Here is a 22,833-nt window from a genome sequence, read left to right as displayed (position 1 = left end):
CAAAACAAACAATCCAATTAAAAAAATGGGCAGAGTAACTGAATAACCATGTTTCCAAAGAAGACATCCAAATGGCCAACAGGTACATGAAAAGGTGCTCAACATCAGTAATCATCAGGGAAATGCAAATTAAAACCACAATGACATATCACCTCACACTTGTTAGAATGGCTATAATCAAGAAGATAAGAGATAAGTGTTGACAAGGATGTGAGAAAGGGAACTCTTGTGCACTACTGGTGGAAATGTAAATTGGTGCAACCACTATGGACAACAGCTTGGAGGTTCCCCAAAAAATTAAAAACAGAACAACCTCATGGTCCATTAATCTCACTGCTGGGTATATATCCAAAGGAAATGAAAACCAGATCTTGAAGAGATATCTGCACGCCCATGTTTACTGTAGCATTATTCACAATAGCCAAACTGTAGAAACAAGCTAAGTGTCCATCAACAGATGAATGGATAAACAGACATAATATATATATACAGTGGAATATTTGTCAGCCATGAGAAAGAAGGAAATCTGCCATTTGCAACAACGTAGATGGACCTTGAGGGCATTATGCTTACTGAGATAAGCCAGACAAAGATAAATACTGTATGATATGACTAATATTTGGAATCTGAAAAAGCCAAACTCATAGAAACAGAGAATAGAATGGTGGTTACCAGGGCCTGAGGATGGGGGAATTTGGGAGATGTTGTTAAAGGGCACAAACAGATATCACAGACAACTTTATTCAATAAATTTGAAAAGTCAGATGAAATGGACAAATTCCTATAAAAACCCAGCTTGCCAAAATTAACAAGAAAATAGAATATTTTGTAATGTCATAGAATTTAAGAAATTAAATCAATAATCCAAAACCTTCTAATAAATAAAAGTTTAGGCCCATATGGCTTCAAATTCTACTTTACATTTGAGGAAGAAAAAGTCTCTTCTAAAAAATAGAAAAACAATACTCCTCAACTCAGGTAAAAATCTCCTAAGATAATAATCAACTATACCAGTCATTAAAATAATGAAATTATTTTGTACATTTATATATACCTGCTTCCCTGAGCCAAAACCATGTGCAGCACCCCTTAAGGTATCCCTGGATATCAGCATAAATTAGCTCACAAAGGGTTATCACCTGGCAAAAGGGCCTCCAGGACTCAGTTCTACTCTGTGGATAGCATTCTGACTGAATACTGCCCATGCCAGTCAGTTCACAAAGTAACCTCACCTCGCAGGTACCACCACCATTGGCTTCCCACAGGAATAAGCTAGGCCCTGACTTTCCCCTTTGTTTGGTTCCATGGAGCTCAGGGTTGGCACACCAGGAGGGCAGTGCTAATGTTCACCAGTCATCTCACTGCAGCTCCCACATGGTGCCCTGATCACTGTATGTCTTATCCATACATCCCCCACCCTCACTGGGAGAGGATGGCCTTTATAACACAGATGCGTTCAAACTACTAACCATGTTCAGGTAGATGTCTTGATACTGCATCAAGTAAAGCATTAGCCGCATGAAGATCATCCTTCATCAACAATGCCTTGAGGTCAGAAACATCAATTAGATCATTCTGGAGAATTTGGGTAGTAGCTAAGAGTAGCTGTGTAGCTGCAAAAAGCAAAACAAATGTTTCAACAGCAGAAATAGAGTATATTACTTGCTATCACTTAATAGGCTTGTGTTGCATAAAAAAATTTTACATGAAACTATTAGTATAGTTTTAAATACCATTGTGTATTATAATAGCTAACAGTTATTGGGCACTTACTAAGTGCTAGATATTGTTCTAAGTACTTTTACTTTACCTATTTAAGCCTCATAATAACCCCAAAGTAGGCATTAGCAACCCATTTTTCAGATGAAGAAATTGAGGTTAGTGAGATTAAGTGATTTACTGAAGAATATATTAGCAGTAACTGGCAGGGCCAGGATTCAAGTCCAGATACTACAGTTCCAAAGTCCATGCTCTTAGCTACTGTGCCTTTCAAGTAGACATATGTAAGTGGTCAACCTTTACCTCTTTGGCACAGAACACTTCACATGTGGCCCCTGAAATAATTGTGAAGCATTACAAATAAGCTTTACTTCAAAACTATATTGCATTATTTAACTTAACGTTACATTACAGAGATAAAATAAACAAGCAGCAGCAGCAGCAGCTACAAGCCATGCTCTTTGTATTTACCCTATGGCCCCACAAATTCTGACAACCTTGGTTGCTTTCCAATGCCTTCAAACAGTTGTTGGGCTTGCAGATGCTGCTTAATTCAGTCCAGATTTTATAATTATTCTCAGCAGGAGGGTTGCTCTGATACAAGCTACTTCATCATAGACAAAAGTAGAATCAGGTGAATCAAGCTTTACAGGTAATTCTGGTGCCCTGCTTTGGTTAAAAATTGCTGTTTAGGTTACTACTTTACTACAAAGCCACAGTTATCAAGACCATGCGGTACTGGCATAAGGACAAAATAAAGATCAATGGAATGGAACTGAGAGTCCAAAAAATAAACCAATCATTTATGATCAACCGATTTTTGACAAGGGGGCCAAAACCATTAAATGGGGAAAGAACAATCTTGTCAACAAAAGATGCTGGGATAACTGGATATCTGCATGCAAAAGCATTAAAGTGGGCTCCCATCTCACACCACATACAAAAATTAACTCAAAATGGATCAAAGATTGAAAAAAAGAGCTAAAACTATAAAACTCTTAGAAGAAAACATTAGCGTAAATCTTCATGATCTTGGATTATCTTTAGAAATGGCACTAAAAGAAGTGACAAAAGAAATACAAATTGGACTTGCACCCAATTTAAAAACTTTCTTTCTTCAAAGGACATCATCAAGAAAGAAAAAAGATAACCCATAAAATGGAAGAAAACATTTGCAAATCATTTATCTGACAAAGGTGTAGTATCCAGAACATATGAAGAACTCTTACAAGTTGACAAATCACCCAATTTTAAAATGAGCAAAGGATACGTGTCTCCAAAGAAGATATACAAATGGCCAATAAGCACATGAAAAGATGCTCAAGATTATTAGCCATCAGGGAAATGCAAATTAAAACCACAGTGAATTACTTTATACTCATTGGCATGACTATAGTAAAAAAGACAGACAATAGAAGTGTTAGCTAGGATGTAGAGAAATCATACATTGCTAGTGGAAACATAAAATGGTGCAGCAGCTTTGGAAACACATTGCAGTTCCTCAAAAACTAAACATAAAGTTACCATAGGACCCAGCAATTCCATTTCTAGGTATATATCCAAGAGAAATGAAAATTTATGTCCACACAAAAACCTATATTCAAAAAAAATGTACACAAATGTTCATAGCAGCACTATTCATAAGAGCTGAAAACTGAAAACAACCCAAATATCTACGAACTGATACATGGCTAAACAAAATGTGGTATATCCATATAAGAGAATATTATTCCACCAAAAAAGGAATAAGTAATAATTCATGCTGTACTATCAATGAATCTTGAAAGCAGTATGCTAGATGAAAGAAGTCAGACACAAAAGGCCACATATTATATGATTCCATTTATACGAAATGTTCAAAACAGGCAAATCCATACAGACAGAAAGTAGATTAGTGGTTGCCAGGGGTTGGGGAGAAGTGGGAATGGGGAATAACTGCTTAACGGTACAGTCTTTTTCGGGCAATGAAAATGACCTGGATTGGGGTGATGGAAATAGAGTGGTGATGGTTGCACAACTTTATGAATATACCAAAAACCACTGAATTCTACACTTTAAAAGGATAAATTTTATGGTTTGTGAATCATATCTCAACAAAAAAATGTACCTCTGATTAAAAAACACCATAGATTAGACAGGTATTCCAATTTTACAGATATTAAAAGTGTAAGAAAAAGACATTTGTTTCACCTATGCATTTAGAAATATATCATTGATAAGGGTGTCTGTATCTATGAAGAGTTCTTTGGTAGGCGTTCTCTTTAGATTTGGGGGTTAGGAAAAGATATTGGTGTTGAAATGGTTTCCCTAATTTCAAGGAAGATAAGAGAAACCTTGGGGCAGAGGCCAAGCAATAGTCTTTAAATAGCAGGGGCAAAATGATGTAGTTTGGCAAGAGATGATATGGTAATAAGAAAGATATAGGGATTAATACTACAGAGATTTAGAAGGACTGATTAGTTGAAGTTAAGATTTCTATAAATGAAATAGATGGGCAAGTCCAGTTGGGTACACATGAAAACTACAGAGGCCTGGCTTGAGATTGCACAACAAAGAGTCGTAGTCCCTCATCCAATTTCCAGATCTGATTTAATTCATATCCAGAACCCCTAGAATGAAGGAAAACTTAACTCCTCTTGAAGAAGGACTCTGTAATAACAGCAAAGGTATTTACTATGAATCTTCTTCAACCCTGTCTTATTTATTTTCCCTTCATTATAACTTTGCCCCATTTTCCTCACTTATTTTTTATATTCTTGTATTACTTATATTTCATAAGCTGTTTGAAATCCTTTTAGAAACTATAGACTACAAATTAAAAACTTGAAATCTATATAGCCATTTTTTAGACGTCATTTCATTATCTTTAATCTACAGTCACTTTTCTTTGAACTACAAGTATTCACTTACCTACAGACTCTTTGAAATGAGGACTTTCTCTAATTCCCTTTAAGAAATCTTTTAAATCCACCTCCTTACTATCTGGAAGGTCAAAATCAAGCATGCTGATGTTAAAAATCTGATACTGAATTGGCACATGAAATAAAGGTTCTGATTTACAATAGCTATCCAAAATTCCATTCAAGGTCATTTTCTGTCTCAAACTACTGAAACTACTTCAATAGAAGTTTTCATACTTTTAGGAACCACCCATTGAACAGTTAATTATATTAATAGTTAACATTTTTTGAGTCCTTACTCAAAAGTGAGAACTTACATAACTTTCAAGTTTCTTATATATACTAGGCATCTTTTTATGATGCTTTACATTTATTAACTCATGTAATCTTCACAATAATTCTATCACATGGGTACATTTAATACACCTATTTTTAAAAGATGAAAGCAGAAAGACAATAAATAACTTGTTCTGGTTACAAAGCCAGGAAGTGCTAGAGGCTGTATTTGAACTGAGGCAGTCTAAGGCCAGAGGTGACAATGTTAACTATTAAGATACACACACACACACACACACACACTTGAAGTAAAATGCAACCACAGAAAATCTAGGGGCTGTAACTGCATTGAGGAGACTTCAAGTTATAACAAAATAGCAGACTAGGTAGCACAGAAACCATCCCATTACAAATTTCCAGAGATGCTGTACGAAATACAACATTCTATGAATGCATGACCTAGTCATATGAAAAGGAAATAATAAAACTTTAAGTGGGCACTGAGATCCAGAGTGGACACCAGTGAGTACTAAGCCTACAGCTATCTTGGGGATACATATCAAACCCAGAAATGGCTAAGTGCTTGATTTAAATGCTCATGCAGAGTCATAAAAGAGGACTTGGGGCCACGCTAAGTGGAGAATTTGAATTTAGATACCAAATAAAACTGAGATGCTTAAAGGATTTCAATCCAGTGAAAAAGAGATTAAAATACTACATTCACTGGCCCAGGTAAACAACAGAGACCTAAATCTTTCTAATTCTGAGAAGCAGTGCAAAAATATCTCCTGTGAAAAACTGAAATCCCAGCCTGCATCTCATGTGGGTTTGGAGTTTAAATTTATACCTCTCATGACATAAGAAACCCCAGGTCAAAACATAAAAATTGATCAAGGTCAATAATAATCTGGGGCACCTGGTAAAAGCAATAACCAAACTGTGCTGAGGAGGCTCTCAAACCCTAGGACTCACAGGAGTCCATAGGACTCCTATAACTTGTTAAGATAAGCCCAAAATAAAAGGTTACCTAAACCCAACGAAACTCAGCAGCTTCTAGAAGTACTTCTACATGATTTGACTTCTTAACAATGAATGTGTATAGGAAAGGAGATCGGGTATATATTACATGAAGTCAATGACGGAAAACAAAGGAAAATATGGGCCCACCTGGAAACAATGACCAAAACTAAATAACTGGTCTTTTAAAATGTAGTGATCCTTCAAGTTTTTCCTTTGGTTAAAAAACAAAATGGGACAGGTACTATAAATGGACAGATGAAGGTAGACCTCCTCTGTGGAAAGATTATAAATCAAAGTGAAGCTGCTGGTGTCATTATTACATATGGTATTTTCCCACCCATGTTTATAAGTAATGAATGGTAATTATCCAAATAAGCTTATATAGTGTCCAGATGAGTATGAACAATTAGATATGGTCAATAAATATTTAAATTAGTAGGCTATTTTGACTCTAATTTATATCAACTTAAGACTCCAGTATGACTCCGTTTAGCATTTTACCTTCATACATATATACTCTAAGATTGTTTCCCATAAATAGGGAAAAATTAAAAGAATCTCAAGCCAAAAAGATGCTCACCACTCATGTCACAACTTTTAAGGGCTTCATTGAAGTCCTCCTCAGTTAAATTAACATTCAAATTTTTCAGGGCACGCTCCAAGTTAGGTATACCAATCTTGCCATTATCAACATGTGATAAGATATGAGCAGCTTCTTTAATCGCTACAAAGATAAATAAATATATACAAGATATTATTCTTTTTAAAAATGCAAAAAGTTTGTCCAAAATCCACTATAGGTAAATTCTTAAATATTTATTTTAACCAAAATCTCTGCAGAAGAAAAGTAAAATATTTTCTATTTATAACCGAAAATCCATTTATTGACGCAGCATTTGAAACCAAAAATTTCATGGCAAAGAGAACATCATGGGTTATCTAAATCTATTCATCCATTAAATACTGAATAAACTGTAAGCTCTTCTTAAATAATAGTTATATCCTCTACATGTAGGTCTAAAGATTTCTACCAACTGATAAGGTAAAGAAATACAGGTTAAAACTTGAGATTGAAGTTCTTGATCCCCAGAACCATTGCTAGCCCATATTATGTTGCTGTGTGAACTGGAAAAAAGTACACCCTCTTTATGTATCAATTACAAAGAGGCACACCTTCCTCTGGGTAGCTACATCTAGCACTGGGGTTCAAAGCCTGGAGAGCACAGTAGAATATGGACTGCATTTCAGTTTCTACTCGTACCCTCTCAACCAGGCAACTTTGTGCAAGGCACAACCCATACAACCCAAATAGGGCAGTCCTGCTGATACCAGACCAATTAGAAATGTAAAACATAATCATCATTAGGTGTTTTAATTTTTCATCAATACCATTTTCCACTCCATTTCTCCCTCAATCCCAAAATGAAGTTATTGCATATGTTTCCATAGTCTCAAAATTGTTGTATTTTACCAGCAGATCTAAACCTTCATGGAGGTCATTTGGAAAGAATACCACAATGCCATCTTAAACCTATATTCGTTCTTCTAACATTTATTTTACAGCTACTAAGATCAACCATGAAAATTTCAACCCTCTCATCAAAGAGTTTCCCGTAAATATCTTGAGGATGGGGACTGAATCTGTCATGTCCGTAAACAAAGTTATAACATATTATACAGGTAGCATCATGAAAAAAATATGCATAAGATATTACAGAAGCACTGAGGAAATTCATCTAATCTAGATTTAATAAATGATGAACCCTGGGGAGTCTTATGGGATGGGAGATGACATTTGAGCTGACTCTGGGGAAAAAAATTTGAGTTCGTCTGACAGGAAATGTATACTAAGAAAACAGCACATGCAAAGACATGGGACCAAAAGCAAATAGAGCCAATTTAAATTATAATAAGTAGTATGGCTACAGAATAAATACAAATGCAGAATTGATGAGAGAGGAGGCTAAAGAGATAAGAAGACAGATTATTCATTCATTCATCCTATAAATATTTACAATTATACGAGTTAATAACGTAAAAGATTTGGAACAATGCCTGGCAGAGTAAATATTATATAAGTATTAACTAGTAATATTAACTATTACTAAGTGCCACTGAGAGCCAGGACTGCGCTAGGATCTGGAGAAACAATGGTGAGCAAAGTGGAGACACGGTCCTTGGCCTAATGACATTTCCAGAATAGTGGGGAAAAGACTCATTAACCAAATAATCAAAAATATGAATAGATATTTATAATATGAAATAAGTGCTACGAAAGAAGCACGGTTTAATAAAAGCATATAACAAAGGAAACTGACCTAGACCAGCAGATAATGAGAGGCTTCCCTGAGGAAACTGACACTCATCTGAAAGATGAGTAAATGTTAACTAGGTTAAAGAGATGCAGGGAAGAATGTTCCAGAAAATATAATATGCAAAAGCCTTGCAGTGGGAGGAAAAGATAGTAACTAAGGAACTGAAAGAAAGCCAATGTAGTTAAAGTACAGAAAGCAAGGAGAATGGTGCAAAATTATGCTAGATAGGCAGGGCATGCAGGATTTTGATCTTTATCCTAACAACAATTGGAAATGTTTAAAGAGTTATAAATAGGGGGAGGTAAAATGATCAGATTACTATTTTGGAAAAAGTATCATTCTGGTTGGAGTGGGCAGAATGGACCGGCAATCTATTGGCACTTGGCAATGATCCTAAAAAATAATTCTTTTATAGGCAATGTTTTCTCTTATATATAAAGTTCTTACCGTCTGCCTTTGGTAATTTCAGATTCGAAGACAAAGTCTTTTTCCTTAAATCTGCAAATTGAGAGAGATTATACAATAAGGAATGGCATCCTGATCTTACTCAATTTGAAAGGAAACCAGTGGATAGACTATAAATACTTCCTCTCTCAGTAACATTTATCATTGATGACCATTCCCTTCTTCTCGAAAATCTTCCCCTGGCTTCCAGAATATTATTCTCTTCTCATGATCCTCTTATTTCTAAACACCTTCATGGATTTGTCATCCTCCATCAGCTTCTAAAATACGGCAGTTTCTAATATCACAGATGCTTCCTTTCTCTCTAAGAGGGCAGGTTAATCCCCAGGTCCATATATCCAATAAAACATTTAATTATTAGTCTGAATTGTCCTTCACTATTCCTGCTTGCCTCTCTATCTATTATCTATCTAATCCTGGAGCTTTTTTTAAGGACAAGTTGTAGTTATACCCACATATCCCACACACTTCTTACATAAATGCAAATTGGTACAGAGTTCTATTTGAGGGACAAGTGTAGAAATAAAATCTGTCCATTTGCAAAGATGGACCATATGACAGTTAAAGAACAGTTTAGAATAACTCACAGCTAGTTCAGGTATTACCTTGAAAGAAAGGGAGGTTAGAATAAAGGTAAATTATATTTACCTTAATTCTTTTAGTTTGTTCTAAGCAGGATGAACAAAACAACTAATCTATTAAAAAGTACTTTCAAAATAATAGGTTTGGGCAATTTTATAAGATAACTCTAAAACAGGATTTCTCAGCCTCAGCACAATTAACATTTTGGGCCAGATAACTATACAGGGGCAGGATTACTGTCCCGTACGTTGCAGGATGTTTAGCAACATCCCTTGCCTCTACTCACTAGATGTCAGCAGTCCTCCCTCATCAGTTTTGGTTGCAACCAGAACCATCTTCAGACATTGCCAATTGTTTCCCGGAAGGCAAATCTGATTTTACTTTTTAGCCGAAGCTAAATTTAAAGGCAGGAAATGGCTTTCTAAATATGGGTAAAATCCATCTGGGTATATCCCAGATAAGAGTATAGATGGATCAGGTAGATTCTTTGTAAACAGAGCAAACAGCAGCTCAACATTTATATAGAGTGTTATAGAGACAAACATTTTAATTTAATTATTCAGCAATAACCTGTACATCTCAAAGGGCCTTTCACCTAAAAAAAGAAAGAAAGCTGGGAAACTATAAAGACTTCTCTCAAACTCATAAGAGAAAGGGGTTAACTTTAAAATGAGATTACTCTAGGAAGAAACATTATTTCAAAGCCACACAGCAACATACATAAATACTTTGCGACCAACTTTACAATCCAGTCCAGGAGATCATTCAGGCATTTGATACTGTAATAAGTAAATCTCTGTGGATATACAAGATAAGGCATATCCCTAAATCTGGTCTATAGTAAACAGTGTTCCAATAAATTTATGGTGTTATTTAGGACCTAAATATTAAAGCTTAATTACTGGGGCCGGCCTGGTGGGGCAGTGGTTAAGTGCGCACGTTCCGCTTCAGCGGCCCAGGGTTCGCCGGTTTGGATCCTGGGTGCAGACATGGCACCGCTTGGCACACCATGCTGTGGTAGGCGTCCCACATATAAAGTAGAGGAAGATGGGCACGATGTTAGCTCAGGGCCAGTCTTCCTCAGCAAAAAGAGGAGGATTGGCAGCAGTTAGCTCAGGGCTAATCTTCCTCAAAAAAAAAAAAAAAGCTTAATTACTGTTTGGTAAAATAGTTTGAAACCCTTGTATACAATTTCAGAAGAAATTTTTATTAGAAGCTGCTGGTTATCTGGTCAATCAACTCACCCTCAAGAAAGAAATCATTCAGCACTTCTTGAAGACTATCATCAGTGAAATAAGTTCTATCAGTGTTTTCAAGTACATCTGAATATTTGTCCTTAGCAGACTGATTACTTTCTGTCACGCAGTCCAATGTATCGATGGTCTCTTTCAATGCTACAAACACAGAGAATATACATACAACATGTTATTCAGTCCATGGATCTAAATCTTTGGAACATAAAAATAAAACTGATGGACTCTTCTAGATTTGCACTGTCCAAAATGGTAGCCACCAGCCCTATGTGGCCATTTAAATAAGTAGAGCAGTCCATTCTCCACTCCTATAGTTTCCTATAGCCCCTTATCTTTATTCTTAAAATAATTATGCTAAATGTCTGATTTTTGGTGGGCTATTCCTCTATGAACAAAAGCATACCAAAGTTTCTCTAGTTTTTCTTTCACTGAGTTTACCATTTCAGAAAAAAATACCCTTCACTCTTCATAGCTGCTCTCAAACCCCAATCCTTCCCTTTCCACTTTCCTCCCCTACACCCCTTGCTCCTGTCAGTTAACTTCACCTAATTTAGAGACTCATCACAGTCTACTATGTTTAGTACAATAACATCAAACATTTGGACTAGGAAATCCATGACTGACCTCCCTTAATTTTAAAAAGGAAACTTCACATTTCTAAAGTACATTTCTAAAAAAGCATGTCTCAGGATTCATTAAAAGAAATGAATAATAAATTACTTTAAAATTAGCTAATTTTAATTTTGTGGAATAATTGTCTAGTTCTACAGCTGTTCAAAATTATGAAATAGGCTGTTTCAAAAAGTCATATGGATTTTTGAGGCAAACAGTGGAATGAATATACATTACCATTAGCCTGTCCTTGAAACCCACCAATTTGATTTTTAAATAAATATACAAAAATTGAAGAAACATCATATCTAATGAACCAGAGAACTAGCAAGCCCTCTACTACAGACCTCATTCTCTGACCACAATAAAACAAAACTAGAAATAAACAACAAAGATAGGGCAATAATGCAATACAAATTGCTTTGAAATTTAAAGTTTTCCCTTAACTCATATATCGGGAGAAAAATGAAAACACAATTGAAAATATTTAGAAAATAACAATAATAACAAACCAAAGACCCTTAGATAAACCAAAGTTTTACTAAAATGAAAACTGATAGTCTTAAACATGTTTATTTTGCAGCAAAAACAAAAAAGAAGAGAAAATTAATAATTTAAACAAGAAGTTAGAAAAACTATAAAATAGGCTTAGTGGAACAATAGAGAGGACTTCATAAGGATAAAAGCATAAATTAATTTTTTTAACTATAAACAGAAACAGTAAAGATAAATCTAAGAGCTAGCACTTTAAAAAGAGATAAATAAAACTTGCTTTATATATACAAATTTAAAAATGAGAAAATAACCACAGATACAAAAAAATTAAAAGAATTATAACTGCATAGAGCTGTACCAATATTCTAATAAAACACCAGAATAAAATTTAAAAATTTCCTAAGAGAATAAAAATTACCAAAACTGCCAAAATAAGACAGAAGATGGCAAAATGCAATCCACCAAAAACAAAGTCAAAGATGAATAATAAACCAGAAAAAAACAGCAAGCACTTTTTCTAAGACAAAACATTAATGCCCTTAGTATATAAAGAGCTATTTACAAATTCATATGAAAAAGACAACCTAATTAAAATATAATCAAAGGACATTCACAATCATACGAAAAATATGTTTTAACTCACTAGTAAGTAGAGAAGCACATATTAAAACAACAAAATTTATTACCATCAGAATTTTCAATAAATAATACCCACTATTGATAAGAGCGTGAATTTTTACATTTTAGGAGGGTAATTAGGCAGTAGTGTTAATATCTTATATTTGCATATATTTTGGCCTAGCAGCTTGACCTCTTTGGAATTTATCCTACATGAAAACTTGGTGCACATGTGCACAAATATACATATATATATATATATATATATATATATATATAAGGATGCTCATCAAAATGTTTGTAATAGTGAAAAATTGGAAATAATCTAAATATTCATCAAAAGCGTTGTGGATAAAATTACAGTACTTCCCTACAATGGAATATTATGCAGTCTTTAAAAAGAATGAGGTAGGGCTGGCAGGGTGGCTAAGTGGTTAAGTTCATGCGCTCTGCTTTAGCAGCCCAGAGCTCACCAGTTTGGATCCTGGGTGTGGACCCATGCACAAGCCATGCTGTGGCAGGCATCCCATGTATAAAGTAGAGGAAGATGGGCACAGATGTTAGCTCAGAGCCAATCTTCCTCAACAAAAAAAGAGGAGGGTTGGTGGCAGGTGTTAGCTCAGGGCTAATCTTCCTCAAAAAAAAAAAAAAAGAATGAGGTAGCATTTATATGATATAATGGGACATGGAACAATATCTAAGATAGAATGTTAATTTTTTTAAAAAGCAATTTGCGGAATATTAGAGGTATAGTAATCTAATTTTTAAATAACTTCAGAATACACAAATATTCATAGATGTAAAGAAAAAAAGCCTAAAAGGATATTTACCAAATGTTAACAGGGATAGTTCCAGAAGGTGACATTACAAGAATCTTGTACTTTGTATTTCTTACATTTCTGGTCATTAAATTTTTTAATAATATTTTAAAAACTGCCACTAGAATATAATAAAGTTTTTTTATTTTAACTATTGGAAAAGATCACAACCTCATGATTTTCCCAGTCTTTTCCATCACAAATGCACAATTCTTAAATGAGAAAAAAAGCAGTAGTAAAGTTTGCCATAACTGGAAGTATTCAAATACAGTTGAAACAAACATTTGGCACAGATAATTACAAAGAAAACTTAAGCACCAGATATAGTGTTTGACTAGATGACCTTTGAAGGAGTTGTGCATTGTTGCCTTTTAATATTTTTACCATAAAACTCTTACCAATAAAATTGGAAAATTTCTGGGTGTCCCTCAAAGCCTTTATACAGTCTTTAACATTCACCACGTTGTCTTCTGGAAGGAAAAGACAGAAAGGTAACAGACAGACCTGGACAAAGTAATATTAAAAAGCTAGTATCAAAATTAAAATAGCAAACAATTTTTATATATTTCTTGAACACTTTATTTACAAGATACTTGGGACTCATTTTCATCCATTACGCCTTACAACAACCCTCCAAGATTGTAGATATACTAATTCTGATTCTACCTGTAAGGGAACCACACACACACACAATGCAATATTATTCAGCCATAAAAAGAAGAAAATCTTGTCATTTATGACAACATGGATAAACCTGGAGGGCATTATGCTAAGTGAATTAAGCCAGACAGAGAAAAATAAATACTGTATGGTATCACTTATATGTGGAATCTAAAAAAAAGAAATCTTTTTTTATTTGCTTTCTAAAGTAGAGATGGTAGCCACTAGCAGGTGTGTTTTCCTAGCAAATTAAATGAAAGCCTATTTCAACAAAACAGTATGGATATCCTAAGTAGTGTCAGTATAAAACTAGAATAGATCTCTTAACATTTATTAATAATCAGCTCCGTGTTCACTGGTATATGTCCCTTTCCAATAACATGTTACACAACTTGAAGGTAGTCACTGCATATTTGATCAATTTAGAGTAATAATCAATTAGGTACTGGTATTTTTTTTCTATAGGACACCCAAGCAATCTGAGCTTTCTTTTTATTTCCTAAATGTATATATTGGCATGTCAACCAAATACAAGATGTAAGAACAAATAAAGATTGATAGAAAATAAAACCATATTTTTGCGTATCTTTTAATTTTATTATTTGGAATACTCACCACCAACTGTTCCTAATTCTAGTACGGCTAGGAATTCATCTTTTTTTAAATTACTATTCAAACCAGACAGCGTTTTCCACAGGTCAGAAACAGTCATCTTCTCTTTGCTGAGATTGTGGAGGTTTTCAACAGTACGAGGTAATGCTAAAGTGTAGATAAAGCGTAAGTTTTACAACATGCTTGTCCAAGAAGTTAATACAGTAAATTATTATCTGGAATAGTCAAGAATTGAGGTTTTTATGGTTAAGAAGAATAACAAATACAGCATAAATGAATTGCCAATTTTCAAATATTAAAACAATAAAATATTTAATGTCAAATCTAGTGTACCTTTGAAGATTCTGAAATATTTCAAGAACTTATAGTGTCGCCACCCCTGAATAGTCATTATAAAGAATAATTTTCATTGACCTATAAATTTACAAAAGTCTGAATTCACAAACATGTCCAACTGATAAAACCATGCAAACAGCTTTTGCTCTGTATCTCCCCCTCCGAAATTCTTCCCTGGATCCTACTTCCTCTTCAGTCTACCACTACAGACCATGAAAAGAAGTTTTGCTTTTATTAAAATTCCAATAGAAAACTTTTGAAAGGTTTTTAACAGGGGAGTGAAATTATCTTATTACAAACAAATAAAAGATCACTCTGCTGTTACATAGAGAATAGACTCTGGAGCATCAGGCAGTTAGGAAGCCATTCTAGCAGTTCAGAGGAAAAGATGACAGTGGCTTCAACAAGAATGATAGTGATGGAGACAGTAGGAAGCCGATGAACATAGGATGTATTTTGAGAATGAAATTGAAGGTATTTAGTGATGGACTGAATGAGAGGCTGAGGGGGTTGGGACCATGAAGAACACCTAGGTTTGAGACCTGAGCAACTGGGTAGATAGTGGTGTCAACAACTGAGATAAGAAAGACTGGGGAAATAATAAGTTTGTTGGAGAACAAGAATTCTTTTTTATACACATTAACTTTGAGATAAATAGGGAGTCAAAATATAGAGATATTATTTAAAGCAGTTAAGACTACTCAGGAAGAACCTTAGAGAATGGGACTCAGAATGGAATCTGGGATCATACTAATATTTAAAAGTCAGCCAGAAAAGAAGCAGCCAGCAAACAAGACCAAAAAGGCAGGACCATATATGCAATGGAATACTATTCAGCCATGAGAAAGAAAGAAATCCTGCCATTTGTGACAACGTGGATGGACCTTGAGAGTATTATGCTAAGTGAGATAAATCAGACAAAGACAAACACTGTATGATTTCACTTATATGTGGAATCTAAAAAAGCAGAAGTTATAGAAACAGAGAGTAGAATAGTGGTTACCAGGGCCTGGGGGCTAGGAGAATTGGGGAGACGTTGCTCAAAGGGTATTTACTTGTAATTAGAAGATGAATTAAATTCTGGGATCTAATGCACAGTATTGCGATTATAGTTAACAATACTATATTACATACTTAAAAGTTGCTAAGAGACTAAATTGTAAAGGTTCTCACCACAAAAAAGAAATGGTAACTATGTGACGTGATAGAGTTATTAGTTAATACTATGGTGATAATCATATCGCAATATATGAGAGCATCAAATCAACATGTTGTACACAAACTGACGCAATGGTATATGTCAATTATATCTCATTTTTTTAAAAAAAGGAAGAGCAAATAAGTTGGGAGGGAAATTAGGAGATTATAGTGTTACAGAAAACACGAGAAGAGGAATTTTCAAGAAAAAACATATATTAAAAGCTGGTAGAGGTAAACGATATGAAGACAGAAAATTAACCACTGAATTTAGCAAGACGAGATTCAACTTTTTGTGAAAAGCTAGTATGGAATGGCAAGTTCAAAAACCTGAATGAGTGTTTTTAAAGAGAGAACTGGCAATATAGTAGACTAAGGATAGCCAGATTCTCCTTCAACCTCCAACACAAAATATATTCTACACTAAATTAAAAATATCAAGAAAAACAATATTTGGTAATGGATTGAACAGGAGAAGAGGGAACAGTGGAGCCAGGGCCATAAGGGGAAAAAAGGGACTAAGACTGATTCCTAACTTTTGGGCCTAAACAACTGGATGCAAAGCTCAAAAGAAAGAGAAATCACCACATGCCAGAAATGAGGAAGAAATATTAACTTCGTATGTGCCTGAGCTGATGTCACAGCAGTCAGATGGTATAGCGTAGAAGTTAAGAGGATAAGCTCTACCTGAGTTCTAATCTTAACTCTACCACATACTAGCTTTGTGATTTTTTTTAACTTCTGTACCTTGGTTTTCTCAACTATAAAATAAATATAATAATGGAGTTGATATGAGAATTGAATAAATTAAAATCATTTGGAAAAGTACTGGTACATAGTAAGCACTCAATAAATGTAATAATAATAATAATTAGTATTATTATGTGGTAGATAGAAGTCTAGAGTTGTCATTGAGATGCTTACTTAAAGCCAGCACCCTGGAAAGTCTTCCCATCTGAAAATTATGACTAAAAACACTTTAGTCACCTTTTTAGGAATTCAAGAAGAAAGCCTGAGGTCTGGATGGGGTAAAAATCTCCAATGATAATCTAAATCCCAAGGTCATCATATACAAGTGTCAGGTTCCAAATCAAACAATTTACATAGTACACAAATCCCAAATGAATAATTAATATAAAACTGTCACACCTAATTATCCTTATGGGAAAAAAATTTAATTGGATCCCAATTTCATCCCAAACATAAAAATCATTTCCAGGTGAATTAAAGATTTAAATATGAAAAGAAAAACTTTAAAACTTTTACAAGAGAATATTGGGAAATAGCTTAACGTCCTCAAGACAGAGACAGGCTTCTATTTTCTCTATAAAGGCAAAGTTATCTGCTAAACGTGAGAAGGGTAGAGGTTTGGGTAGGAATGGAAGTTTGAAAGAATGGAGATTTTTAATAGCTGTTTCAGAGAGTGGGAGAAAAAGCAAACTGGGAAAAACATCACATAACTCCTAGGTAGTGTTGAGGCCAGCAGACACTGATAATCAAAATTTTATAGTAGTACCCTGGTTCAATCTGCTCAGCTGTGTAATTTTCTCCAGGAATCCTGTCAGTCACAAGAAGGCAGGCAATTGGGCTCATTTGGGGTTAGGAGTTTTATCAGATAGGTGCAACAAAAGTACAGAGGGGCAAGGGAGTTTAGAGTATTAGAAATATATAGATGAGAATTTCAAATGGATAAGGAGGAAAAGTGAAAACAAGGGGAGACTGGTAGATAAGGAGAAAGTAGAGGGGAAAATGGATGGAAGGTCCCAATGAGGTATAGAGCCAATAAGCAGTGTGATGAAGAAATGAGCAGCCAGATGAAGAAAAAAGAGAAAGAAATAAAGATAAATATGCAATATTGAGAATGAGAAAGGAACTATAACTACAGATATGAATAAGATAATATACAATTCTGAGCTAATAAAATTTTTTATCTCCATGAAATTGAAATTCCTAGGAAAAATGAAGTGACTAACAATGCAAATAATCTCTTCATCCAATTCATCTATTGTGTTCCCCTGTATAGGAGACAAATTAATTCAATCTATATTATCAAGTAAAAATAGCTGTTACTCAAAATGCACTATTACCTAACATGTAAGCACAAAATAATACAATGCTACTTTTAGCCCGAATTTTTAAAGTACTAACTTCACTCTATTTAAAATGTACATATATGGGGCTGGTTCTGTGGCCGAGCGGTTAAAGTTCACCTGCTCCACTTTGGTGGCCTGGGGGTCACTGGTTCGGATCCTGGGCATGGATCTACACACCACTCATCAAGCCATGCCGTGGCAGCATCCCACATAGAAGAACTAGAAGGACTTACAACTAGGATACACAACTATGTACTGGGGTTTTGGGGAGGGGAAAAAAAAAAAAGAGGAAGATTGGTAACAGATGTCAGCTCAGGGCCAATCTTCCTAGCCAAAAAAAAAAAAAATTTTTTTTAAAGTACATATATGACCTTATATTTCTTCATGGTAAGCTTCTTAGTGGTAAAGACTATCAGACTATCTTTTTCATCTTAGCACACTCACAGCTTAACATAAAGCCTGGTACATAATGATGGCTCAATAAACGTTACTGAATAAATTGGAAGATGGAAAAAATATAAACAGCTGAAACCGGAAATTCTGCATTATAGTACTCAGCTATAGTCACTGGATGGCATCACTTTTCCAAAGTGGAAAGACAATTTTAAATCTTCCCAAAAATGAATTTCATATACCTAGGTCTAGCTCTTTATAATAAGTGTGAAGATGAAAAAGTAAGATTATGATAGTTTTCAATTTATTTGCACATGCAAGTTGTTCTAGATTTAGGGATCAGTAATGGAGACAATGAAGGCCAAACACATCAGCATTAAGCCAGGCATTTATTTGCCTGATGACTATAGGATGACTAGCTCTAGCTCTTTTAGTATATTATATGCTTCTAAAATCTGTCAAATCTTTTGGTCCACAAAAAGCACCAGATATGATGTTCTTACATACATAATTTTTCAGAGAAGCGTTCCATGTTGCTCATCATAGTATCAATGAATTCTTTAAAATTCACGTTTTTATTTTCTAAAGGGAAAAGAACACATTTTCCTTAGTATCTTCAAGTATTAAATTATGACAAATATTGAATTATGTAAAATAAGTTATATATCCAGGGAGATAGTATAATTATACCCATCAGCTAATACTAAACACTAAAACTATATAAGGGTGAAAAGCAATTCAATTTACAAGTAAACACTGAAAACACCAAGAAAATTAATCAAAATACTTCTAGTCACAAGTGTACAACATTTTTAACTTTTAACTTCATTATCTTGTCTTGGCCTTGCAACAACTCGGTAAGATATGTAGGTGAAGAATTAGTGTTACTTTACATATTAAAAAAAATACACTTAAACACGATAATGTGATTTTTTTCCAAGGTCACAAAAGGAAATGCAAGATCAGGAATTAGAAGCGAGCTCTCTTGACTCCTGGTTTCTTCCACACTGGGCTAACATTCACATATATTTACTTCAGTATACTATTGAAACCAATAAACATTTTAATAGTCGTTTTATATCTAGAAAATGTCTTTCCTTGATTATTTATAATTCCTCACAACATCCCAATGTTAGAATGGATAAAAAATTTCTAAGAATTTTCTAAGGCCACATATAAAGGTTTTATACAGATGTGATGAGCATTTAATAAACCTAGTCCTTTGCTTATCCCACTGAGGAAAAAAAAATTCTTCCTAAAGCGCTGTAAAAGATAAAGCACAGCTTATTCCCCATTCCCAAGATTAAGTATCTTTCAGCAGTTTACTTCAAGGAGCACCAAATCACTTTGTATTCCTAGCCAAATTTTTGGAGACATAAATAACGGAGACCTTGAAATATTCTGGGGGAATGTTAGAGTTAATATTTACATTCCCTAACAGGAACATGTTATTTTCTAAAGCAATAAATTCCCTTATTTTTGATGATTATATTTGATACATAAAAAGAATATTTGTAACATATATTAGTTACGTATATAATCACTGTGAACCCACCACTCAAATGAAAAACATTATTAATACCATTGCATCTGCTTCTGTGCTTTTCCCATTCCATTCTCCTGCTTTCCCCTCAGAGAGAACATTACTGAATTTTTAAAATCTACCAATCTCTTGTTTTATTACATATAATTTTAAACAGGATAAACAAATTATTCCTTAATTTTGTTTTCAAGCTCTATAAAAATTATCATGCTATAACAATCTGAGACTTGCTCTTTTCAGTCAATATTATATTTCTAAGAATCATCCATATAGTATATTGCTATAATTGATTTTCACTAAGGTATACACCATTAGTATTTCATTATAGACCAGTGGCATACAGCACAATTTATTTATACATTTCTGTCAATGATCATGTTGAGTTTTTGTTTTTGTTTTTTCACTGTTGAGATCAGAGCTGCCATGAACATTCTTGAACATGTCTCCTTGTACACTAGTTCAAAAGATTTTCTGGGATTTATAGCTAAGAGTGGATTTTCTAAGCCACGGGATATGAAAACCTTACAAAATACTATATAATGTTTTTCAAAGTTGTTTTACCACTTTTGCTATATTTACCAACCTTAGATTAACAGACAACTTTTGCCAATTTATTGGGTATAAAAAGGTATCTCATTGTGACTTAAATTTTGCATTTCCCTGATTACTAATGATGTTGAGGATCTTTTCATGTGATTATTAGTAACTGTGTTTCTTCATCTAGAAATGGCTGTTTTTGTAATTTAGCCATTTTTCTACTAAGTTGTTAATTTATAGGGGTTCCTTATACATTCTCCACAATAATCCTTTGCTGTTGTAAGTGTTGCAAATAATCTTCACTCAGTTTGTGGCCTGTATTTTCATTTTCTTTGTATTATTTTTTAAGAAGTTGTTCTTAATTTTAGTGTGGTCAAATTTGTCAATCTTTCCTGCTTAGTGATTTTGTATCCTTAAAAAAATCCCTTCTAACTCTAATTCAGAAAACTTTTCCTCTTTTTTTCTAAAACTTTTACTGTTCATATCTGGAAATTATTACTGAATATGGTATATAGATAGGGACCCAATTCTATTTTTTCTACTTGAATAATTAATTATTTTAGCATCATTTATTAAATGATGCCTCTTATCCCCCTGTGATCTGCCCTCTCATTACACGTTTCCACACGTGTGTGGATATGTTTGGAAGTTCCTTATCTTGTTCTATCAGTCAATTTCTCTAGCTCTGTGCCATTCTCACACAGTTCTAACTACCATAGCTTTATAATGAGGCTTAATATCCAGTGGAGCATGTTCCCCCCAACACCATAACATACACACACCCCTACACACGTTTTTCTTCTTCAAGAGGGTTTTAGCTATTCTTGGTCTTTGCTCATGCACACAAACATTAGAATTAGCTCATTGAAAAAATGTCAAAGTTTTATTAGAATTGCTTTGAATAAATAAATAGAAGAATGGACAGTCTTGGGTCTCTGAATCCACGAACATGGGAATATTCCCATTTATTTAGGTATTCATTAATGTCTTTTAAGAAAGTCTTATTTTGGGGGCCACGCTGAGCATTCACGGCTCCGGGAGAGGCCCGGAGAGAATCCCAGAGGGCGGGGCGACCACCAGCTGCCGTTGCCCGCCCCGTGGGGCTAGGGATTGCCAGAGATCTCGGAGAGGACCGGGGCGGGGGGAACTTTCAAAGGCCGGTCCTGCGACCCGGAGGGGAAGCGCCGGAGCTCCGCCAGGCAGCAGACAAAACTCTCTGTCTGCCGTTAGCAGAGGGGCCACGCTGAGCATTCACGGCTCCGGGAGAGGCCTGGAGAGAATCCCAGAGGGCAGCGCGACCCCCAGCTGCCGTTGCCCACCCCGGGAGGCTAGGGATTGCCGGAGATCTCAGAGAGGACTGGGGCTGGAGAGAGTTCCAGAGACCCAGCTTAGTAGCCTAGGGGGAAACCCTACAGGCTCACAGCAGCCTTAGGGAAAGCCTCTGCACAGCACCAGTAGAAGGCACCCAGCCGCCAGCCACAAGGCTGGAAGACCCCAGGGCAAAAGCAGCATAGCTAGGTGTACTAACCACAGACAGTAGAAGATGCCAATAGCTCTCCTGCGACCCATAGAGGACAAGTGAGATTTGGTGGGTGCCGACAGCAACGGAGCGACAAATATAAGTGATCCCACCCCTGGCCGCTGGAAAAGCCCATAACACCGTTGCAGACCCCAAGGAGAGAGCACATCTAGGTGGGCTCCAACAGTAGGCACCTGCAGCCTGAAGCCCCCCTGTGACGGCCCCCACGGCAGAGGAGGGAATCCAAAGGGCCACTGTGGCTACGAAGAGGGGCCCAGGCCCAGTTAGCAACTACGGACAGGGTTCCTGGTTGGTGAAATATAAACAGCTGCTCCTCCCACCGCAGCAGCTGAAACAAGTGAAAGGAGCAACTAAACTCTATCTCCATGCGGAGGCACAAATCAACAACATCAAGCAATATGAAAAAATACATTAAATCTCCAGAACAGAAAGAAAGCAACAAATACACAGAAAACAATCCCAAAGAAAATGAGATATATAACCTAAATGACGATGACTTCAAAACAGCCATCATTAAGATTCTCAATGAGTTAAGAGAGAATTCTGACCGACAACTCAACGAGTTCAGGAGCTATGTCACAAAAGAGTTTGATACGATAAAGAAGAACCAAACAGAAATATTGGAAATGAAGAACACAATAGAGGAGATTAAGAAAAATCTAGATGCTCTGAACAGTAGGGCCGATAATATGGAGGAAAGAATTAGCAATTTGGAAGATGGCAATATAGAATTGTTGCAGGCAGAGGAGGAGAGAGAAGCAAGACTTAAAAGAAATGAAGAAACTCTCCGAGAATTATCAGACACAATTAGGAGATGCAACGTAAGGATTATAGGTATACCAGAGGGAG

General features: G+C 35.3%; 1 protein-coding gene across 1 annotated transcript in view; it reads right to left on the bottom strand.

Moving 5' to 3' along the window:
• EFCAB13 (EF-hand calcium binding domain 13) overlaps positions 1 to 22,833 on the bottom strand; it is a 96,576-nt gene that overhangs the window by 12,678 nt on the left and 61,065 nt on the right. Inside the window, exons 13-19 of the mRNA XM_070482180.1 lie at positions 18,872 to 18,946; positions 14,349 to 14,492; positions 13,472 to 13,543; positions 8,678 to 8,728; positions 6,496 to 6,639; positions 4,630 to 4,701; positions 1,470 to 1,613 (exon numbers count right to left, since the gene is read on the bottom strand). Of these exons, the coding sequence (XP_070338281.1) occupies positions 1,470 to 1,613; positions 4,630 to 4,701; positions 6,496 to 6,639; positions 8,678 to 8,728; positions 13,472 to 13,543; positions 14,349 to 14,492; positions 18,872 to 18,946 (702 nt within the window). The remainder of the gene's footprint in view (positions 1 to 1,469; positions 1,614 to 4,629; positions 4,702 to 6,495; positions 6,640 to 8,677; positions 8,729 to 13,471; positions 13,544 to 14,348; positions 14,493 to 18,871; positions 18,947 to 22,833) is intronic.

The sequence above is a fragment of the Equus asinus genome, chromosome 13 (genome assembly GCF_041296235.1).
Source record: "Equus asinus isolate D_3611 breed Donkey chromosome 13, EquAss-T2T_v2, whole genome shotgun sequence".
Taxonomy (NCBI): Eukaryota; Metazoa; Chordata; class Mammalia; order Perissodactyla; family Equidae; genus Equus; species Equus asinus.
This window is presented reverse-complemented; position numbering and strand designations above follow the sequence as displayed.